We start from the raw sequence: 8615 nt of genomic DNA, 5'->3' as shown, positions 1-8615 counted from the left end.
TTTTTTTTTTTTTTTTTAAGGTTGACTTATTTTTATAACCCACAGATCTAAACTAACAAATGGGGTGTGGGCAGTTCATATCTGCCAGAGCTTCTTGTTTATCTTTTTTTTTTTCTTTTTGTGAGATTTTTCTTTGGCGACTTGATTACTATCTGTCTTCCCATATATGACATCTAACAAGAAACACAGAAAAGTATTACTATTGTTAAAGACATTAGTTTTCCTAAAGAGAAAGAAAAATGCATTTTGCTTTTAACTTTTTTTTTTGTTAAGACAGGGTCTTGCTCATTTGCCAAGGCTGGAGGGCAGTGGCATGATCTTGGCTCACAGCAGCCTCTGCCTCCTGGGCTCAAGTGATCCTTCACCCAGCCTCCCCAGTAGCTAGGACTATAGGCGCACTCAACCACACCCAGCTAATTTTTGTATTTTTTGTTGAGACAGGTTCTCACCCTGTTGCCCAGGGTGGTCTCAAACTCCTGAGCTCAAGCGATCCTCCTGCTTCAGCCTCCCAATGTGCTGGGATTATAGGCATGAGCCACCACTCCCAGCCGCTTTTAACTTTGGGATTATAAAACAGGAACATAGTCTTGTAAAGATCTTTACTCTTTATCATGTATACTCTGAATGTGTTTTAAATTAATTTAGGAATGGTTTTTGGAATATGCGACTTCTGGTTGTTATTGTGTATGTTCCATTCCTTTTAAATTTTGATGCTTTGTTAGGCTCTAGTTTTTGTAGTTCCACTTAATGTTAGGATAAATAACCATTTTCTTATGTGAATATATTGATAATGTTTTTTACCAAAATAATAAATTCTAAGAAGCTAGCCTACATTTTTTGCTTTATCAAATGTTATTTGAAGTTACCAGATCTCAACTGGTCTGGGTACCAACTAATTATTTTATAGAGATAAACTTCGCTGTAATGCTAGTTTTAAAAATTTGACTTACATTTGAACATATGTCTATGTATGTTCAAAATATAAAATAATTTACTTCCCCGCAAAAGGTAGTAAACTCCTTTCAACATATATGTTATGTTTTTGTCTTGCTTTATGAGAGCTGCTTTAAAAATTGAAGTATTGAGGCTATGATATGGTCATTGTGAATTTCAGTGAAGACTACTGTATTCTTCATTCACTTTTACAATTTACAAAGCACTTTGATATATATTCTCATATTTAATATGTGTAAGATATAAACCAGCATAATAAAATGAGCATCCCTGAAACTGTCATACAGCTTAAGAATTAGAGTATTAACAATATCATTGCATCACCTGTATTTTTCTTCTTATATTATTCCTTTTCTTTTTTCTTTTCTTTAGAGATTATCACTGTTCTGAACCTTGAATTTATTGTTTCCGTGGTCCTTAAAGATTTCATCCTGTGTGTGATATATAAGCATTATGCTATTTGTACATTTCTCTTGAGCTGTATGAAAATATCAGTGTTGTCTTTTTTTTTTTTGAGATGTAGTCTCGTATTGTCTCCCAGTCTGCAGTACAGTGCTGCAATCTCGGCTCACTGCAACCTCCACCCCCCGGGTTTAAGTTTTTCTCCTGCCTCAGCCTCCCGAGTAGCTGGGATTACAGGTGCCTGCCACCACGCCCAGCTAATTTTCAGTGTTACCTTTTAAGATTTAGTTATATTATTGTATCCATTCACTTTTACTACTACATAGTAATCTTTTGGGTGACTGTTCCAGGATTTTAAGATTTTTATATCAAAGGACGTTTGCTTAGCTTTTTATTATTTTTTTTTGCCATTATGAATGGTGATACATTGAACACTTTTGCATATGTTTATTAGTAAACAGATTTAACGTTTTATGTCGGGTATATGCTTGAGAGTAGAATTGCTGAGGTATGTGCATCTTCAGTCTTACAATATTTATTGCTGCTTCAAATATGCTCACTATTTGTTAGGGTTTTTTAAAAACTGAGATGAAATTTACATAACGTACAGTTAACAATGACGTATATCCACCATCTCTCTCTAGTTTCAGATCTTTCTTGTCACCTCAGGAAAAAACTCAATTTTTCCTTCTCCTAACTCCTTATAACTACTAATCTGCTTTCTGTCTATATGGATTTACGTATTTGGGATATATCATATAGAAGGAATCATGTGACTTTTTGTGCCTGAATTCTTTACTTAGCATAATGACTTTTGAGTTTCATCCAAGTTGTAGAATGTATTAGTCCTTTCTTCTTATGGCTGTATAATAATTCTACTGTGTATACATGTGCCACAATTTGTTTATCCATTCATCCATTGATAGACATTTTGGCTTATTTCCATTTGGCTTTTATGAATCATAAATAATGCTGCTATAAGCATTTGTGTACAAGGCTCTGTGTAGAAATATGTTTTCATTTCCTTTGGATATATGCCTAGGAGTAGAATAGTAGTTTCTCATTTCTTCCTTGTAATTTTCTTTTGATACATAGGATTTTTTTTTTTAACTTTCTCCATTTGATAATTCCAGTGTCTGAAATCCTTGGGAATATAAATGGTTTTTTTGTCTCTTCCTCACTGAAGTTTGGTTTCATTTGCATTTATTCTTCGATTGCAAGTTTATATTTGATCTTAATCTGTTGCAACCTTAAGGGCCTAAACTGGGGATTCTTTGCTTCAGAGAAAATTTCTTTTGCTTCTGCTAGTTGCCAAGGTGTATTACATAAATTTCGTTTGCTTCTGGTAGTTGCCAAGGTGTACCACACCTCCTTTCCTACATGTGTATTTCTGGAATGGATCAGACCCTTGCCAGCCTAATGTGGCAGGCTCTGGTTCAGCACCCCAGGTTTGTGGCTAGCCCAAGCCTTTCTAATCCATCTCAGGATTGAAAGTGGCCCTCTAAGTAACCCAGTTTTTCACATTTGCTTGCTGCATACTTTTGTACATTCACTTTTTTTTTTTCCTTTTTCTTTTTGAGACAGGATCTTTCTGTGTTGCCCAGACTAGAGCTCAGTGGCTGTTCACAGGGGCCATCATATCACATTGTACCTTTGAACTCCTGGCCTCAAGTGGTCCTCCTGCCTCAGCTTTCTGAGTAGCTGGGACTTCAGGTGCTCACCACCACACCTGGCTTTAGTTAACTTTTTTGTTTGAGATTGCTAGACACCCAAGAAATACGAATGATGCGTTAAACTGCTTTATCTAGGAACTAGTTATTTTGTGGTAGGAGGGCAGGCCATTTTGACTTGTTCACTGAGTAGAAGAGGTCTTTGTAGATCTTCCAAAGTTTCTTTCGGGTAAAACATGTGCATTAGCAATCTGACAAGTTTTCTTGAGGAAGTTTGGATTGAGAATACTTTTAAAGGCCAGTACATTTGTAAAATGCAATGATTAAGAACAACCATTGTTCTTTTCTTGGACATTCATTGTATAAGTCTTAGATTTTTATTGTTGTTAACTATCCTCTGGTTATAAGCAGAGGATAAGATCTAAATAATTCATGCCATAAATTTCATAGTTAGGGTTTCACTTTATATTGGAGTGAAATAAAAGAGCGAATATTCCAGGCAGGGTGTCTCACACTTGTAATCCCAGCACTTTGGGAGGCCAAGGTGGGAGGATCACTTGAATCCAGGAGTTTGAGACTAGCCTGGACAACATGGTAAGAACTTGTGTATTCAACAGAATTAAAAAATGGTCAGGTGCAGTGACTCACGCCTATAATCCCAGCATTTTGGGAGACCAAGATGGGAGGATCACAAGATCAGGAGAGCAAGACCATCCTGGCTAACACGGTGAAACCCCATCTCTACTAAAAATGCAAAAAATTATCTGGGCGTGATGGCACGTACTTGAGTTCTGAGTTCCAGCTACTCAGGAGGCTGAGGCAGGAGAATTGCTTGAACCAGGGAGGCGGAGGTTGCAGTGAGCCAAGATAGTGCCACTGCACTCCAGCCTGGGTAATAGAGCAAGACTCTGTCTCAAAAAATAAAATAAGAAATTGAAAAAAAAAAAAATATATATATATATAGCTGGGTTTGTGGTGACATTCACCCATGCATCCTCCGACTTTGTGAGGCTGAGGTGGGAAGACTGCTTGAGTCTGGGAGGTTGGGGCTGTAGTGAGTTATGATCATGCCACTGTACTCCAGCCTGCACAATGGAGCAAGACCCTTTGTCAAAAAAAAAAAAAAAAAAAAACCTTTTTAAAAAAAAAAAAAAAAAAAAAAAGTTTGAACAAAAATGGCCTTGTTTAGACTTTACTAATGAGATGTAAATTTTGAGAAATAATAGTTATTATTTATGGACTGCTTATATGTGCTAGCACAGTGGTAAATGTTTACATGTTTAATTCTTTTTTTTTTTTTTTTTTTTTTTTTTTTTTTTTTTTTGAGACGGAGTTTCACTCTTGTTACCCAGGCTGGAGTGCAATGGCGCGATCTCAGCTCACCGCAACCTCCGCCTCCTGGGTTCAGGCAATTCTCCTGCCTCAGCCTCCTGCGTAGCTGGGATTACAGGCACGCGCCACCATGCCCAGCTGATATTTTGTATTTTTAGTAGAGACGGGGTTTCACCATGTTGACCAGGATGGTCTCGATCTCTTGACCTCGTGATCCACCCGCCTCGGCCTCCCAAAGTGCTGGGATTACAGGCTTGAGCCACCGCGCCCGGCTACATGTTTAATTCTTATGAGTACTCTGATGACGTAGGTGTCATCCACATTTTATACATGAAGGAAAAGGTATAGGAAGTCAAGTATACTTTTGTAAGGTCATAAAGTACATGATAGTACTACAATACAAACCTAGGCAGCCTGGCCTCAGAACTCATTCTTTGTCACTGTAGTGAGAAAGTTTAGAAGTAGCATGTTATGATAGATTTAAATGGATTATTCCAAATGGTTTTCTTAATTTTGAGAAAAGTGAAATACCACTTTACAGATTTTAGTAACTTATGCTAGATATTTTGTTGCGGTTTTCTAATTTCATTTATGTCCCATGCATAAGCCATTTTAGGGGAATATATTCCATATTAAAACATTCTTAAATTGAAATTTACCCTTTATAGCCAAAATGTATTTCATTGTACCATTTTTTTAACCACGTTAACATCTTTATTGAGTTGTATTTTATGCAACATAAAATTTACCCATTTCAAATGTACAACTTAATGCATTTTAGTAACTTAAGTGAGGGATTCAACTTTCACTGTAATTCAGGTTTAGAACATTTTTGTCCCCTCAGTAAAATCCCTCTTGCCAGTTCACAGGAGCTCCTCTTCCCACCATCAGTCCCAGGCAATCACTAATCTTTTTTTTTCTTTTCTGTGTTGGAGTCTCGCTGTTACCCAGGTTGGAAGGCAGTGGTGACACTCTGCTCACTGCAACCTCTGCCTCCCGGGTTCAAGCGATTCTTCTGCCTCAGCCTTCCAAGTAGTTGGGACTACAGGCGCCCACCACCATTCCTAGTTAAACTTTGTATTTTTAGTAGAGGCAGTGTTTCTCCATATTGGCCAGTCCGGTCTTGAACTCCTGACCTCAGGCAATCCACCCACCTTGGCCTCCCAAAATGCTGGGATTACAGGTGTGAGGCACCACACCTAGTCTCTATTTTTTACCTCTAAGAAGTTGCCTTTTTATGGACATTTTGTATAAATGGAATCATAAAATATGTGGTTTTTTTTTTGGTCTGGCTAGTTTCACTTAGCATAATGTTTTTGAGGCTCATCCACCACATAGTGTGTTTCATTGGTTTGTTCTCTTTTATTACCAAATAGTAATAATTCCGTTGTGTAGACAACATTTTATTTGTTCACATACTATTTTAAAAATATATATTTCTAGATTGCATGAGACATTTACCAACTTTGCTAAGTATGGTATAGTGGTGACTCAGCATTTTTAAAATGAATTAATCCACCAATAATGCTTTGTTGTAATATGGTAATGATTTCATTATTTGAAACTATGATGCTATCCAGGGACTATTGTTCCTTTACTAAATTAATCTAGATGGTTGAATTTGAGTTCTTGTTTCTGCATTTGATGATTTTTCTTTCTCTTTCCCTGTCTACCATTTGTTTTTTGCTTCTTTAAATGTACCTAGCTTTAGCAGCCTCCCTGCAACACTTTTTGAGATGGAGTTTCGCTCTTGTCACCCAGGCTGGAGCGTAATGGCGCGGTCTCAGCTCACTGTAACCTCCGCCCCCTGAGTTCAAGCGATTCTCCTGCCTCAGCGTTCCAAGTAGCTAGGATTGGAGGTACCCGCCACCAGTCCGGGATAACTTTTGTATTTTTAGTAGAGATGGGGTTTCACCATGTTGGCCAAGCTGGTCTCCAACTCCTGACCTGAGGTGATCTGCCCACCTCGGCCTCCCAAAATGCTGGGATTACAGGTGTGAATTACTGTGCCGGGCCCCTCCAATACTTCTATAGTAAAAAGATTTTGACTGAATTCTAAGCCTATATTGATTTTTCATCAATCTAGTAAGAAAATATGAACACTGTGACATTAATTTTTGGCCACTTGGATTCTCATATGTGGCTTTCCTGTTTTTTAAGCTGTTCCCCAGGCCCCTGTAGAAGAAGAAAGGCATTATGGGTTTTTCTATTTCTGGAATCGATTTTATCATTCTGCTGGTGATCAGCACTTTTTTATGAGGTATTTGGGATACAAAGGTGGTTAAAACATAAGGATTGAATTAGAGTTAGACATATTTCAAAAAAAGGCAGGAGTAGTACTGCATGAATAATATACCTTTAGTAATTAACATCCCTTATCCATAATTATAAGCATTTGCACAAAATTTGGTAGACTTTTTCTTTCAGTATGAACATCACATTTTCCTTTTAAAGTCATGCTGGAATTTAAGGTATAATAAGTTCCTTATTACAAAGATTTAATAAAAGGCTTTGCTTACTTGGCATGTTTAGAAAAAAACATGAAAACTACTCTCTGGAAACTCATTTTCTGTTTAAACTTTGATGTTAAAGGTGCTTCTCAGAATGATGATGGCTCCAGATCCAAGGATGAAACAAGGTAAGCATTCATTGATTGCTTCCACAGAATGCAGAAAGATAGAAGATTTCCTAAATATTCATTTTTTTGTAAACTTCAAGTTCATGCTGTAAGAATAAATGAGTGTCAGAAAGAATTCAGAACTCAAGGTAAGAGGGAAATATTTGTGAAAGATTGAAGATTTTTAGCTTATTGGATTACAGCTATCGGGAGTAGGCTAGGGATAACCACATTGTTGATACTTCTTCAGCTTGTAGAAAATAAATGTATTGGCACCTTTTCAGAGGGAGAGCATTCTAAATCCCAAAGCCATCACTGGCTGTTAAGTTTCTTTTCCAGGAAAGCTGAGATAGGAGCTTTACACATATGTGAAGGTCATTACTAGCTATTGTGTCATCTGGGCCTTCATTAGAAGGGGCAGAGCTTTATATCAGCTGTTTGCTATTAGCCTAGGTTTAGCACTTTCATGTGCCCATCTGCCTTCAAGATTGGACCTAAAATGTGTTGAAAGCCTTGGGCTATGTTAATTAACTTAGACTGCTTATTGGTTATCCTGGAAGCTGGTAATAGCAGATAAAATAAGAAAGGAGATGTTTCTGCTCTTAAAGCAAAAAGTGGCATGTCTTAACCACAGAGTGCAGTAATTATAAAATTCCATTTGATTCTTTGTTTTTCTCAAATTGCATAAGCAGTGAGTAGGAAGAAGATGATGAACCACAGGAAATATAGTCAGAAGGGGAGAAGAATGAGAAAAGTAATGTCACAGACTGTAGGGGGAAACTATCAACAAGGATGGGATATTACAGTGTCAGATGCTGCAGAGGAGGATAGATAAAGCGAGTAGAACAAAATACTGATGGTTATTGAAGTTGTGCTGGTAGGTACATAGCAGTTTATTGTACTAGTCTATCTGCATTTGTGATATATGAGTTTTGTTTTTGTTGTTGTTGTTTTAGACAGAGACTTGCTCTGTTACCCAGGTTGAAGTGCAGTGGCGCGATGTCAGCTCACTGCAACCTCTGTCTGCCGGTTTCAGGTGATTTTCCTGCCTCAAGCCCCCTGAGTAGCTGGGACTACAGGCACATACTACCATGCTTGGCTATTTCTATTTTTAGTAGAGATGGGAGTTTCACCATATTGGCCAGGCTGGTCTCGAACTCCTGACCTCAGGGGATCTGCCCAGCTCGGCCTCCCAGAGTGCTGGGATTACAGGCATGAACCATCACACCTGGCCAATATATGGAAGTTTTTTTTTTTTCTTGGAGACAGTCTTGCTCTGTCTCCCAGGCTGGAGTGCAGTGGCGTGGTCTCAGCTTACTGCACCCTCTGCCTTCCGGGTCAAGCAATTCTCTTGCCTTAACCTCTCGAGTAGCTGGGATTATAGGTGCCTGCCACTTCGCCCAGCTAATTTTTGTATTTTTAGAGTAGACATGGGGTTTTACCATGTTGGCCAGGCTGCTCTTGAACTCTTGACCTCATGATCCACCCGCCTCGGCCTCCCAAAGTGCTGAGATTACAGCTGTGAGCCACCATGCCTGGTGGAAGTTGTTTTTTTTTTTTTTTTGAGACGGAGTTTCGCTCTTGTTACCCAGGCTGGAGTGCAATGGCGCGATCTTGGCTCACCGCAACCTCCGCCTCCC

At 38.4% G+C, this 8615-nt stretch overlaps 1 protein-coding gene across 1 annotated transcript in view; it reads left to right on the top strand.

Moving 5' to 3' along the window:
- ITCH (itchy E3 ubiquitin protein ligase) overlaps window positions 1-8615 on the top strand; it is a 144997-nt gene that overhangs the window by 52427 nt on the left and 83955 nt on the right. Inside the window, exon 7 of the mRNA XM_017511319.2 lies at window positions 6951-6996. Within this exon, the coding sequence (XP_017366808.1) occupies window positions 6951-6996 (46 nt within the window). The remainder of the gene's footprint in view (window positions 1-6950; window positions 6997-8615) is intronic.

The sequence above is a fragment of the Cebus imitator genome, unplaced genomic scaffold (genome assembly GCF_001604975.1).
Source record: "Cebus imitator isolate Cc_AM_T3 unplaced genomic scaffold, Cebus_imitator-1.0 Scaffold18, whole genome shotgun sequence".
Classification (NCBI taxonomy): domain Eukaryota; kingdom Metazoa; phylum Chordata; class Mammalia; order Primates; family Cebidae; genus Cebus; species Cebus imitator.
This window is presented reverse-complemented; position numbering and strand designations above follow the sequence as displayed.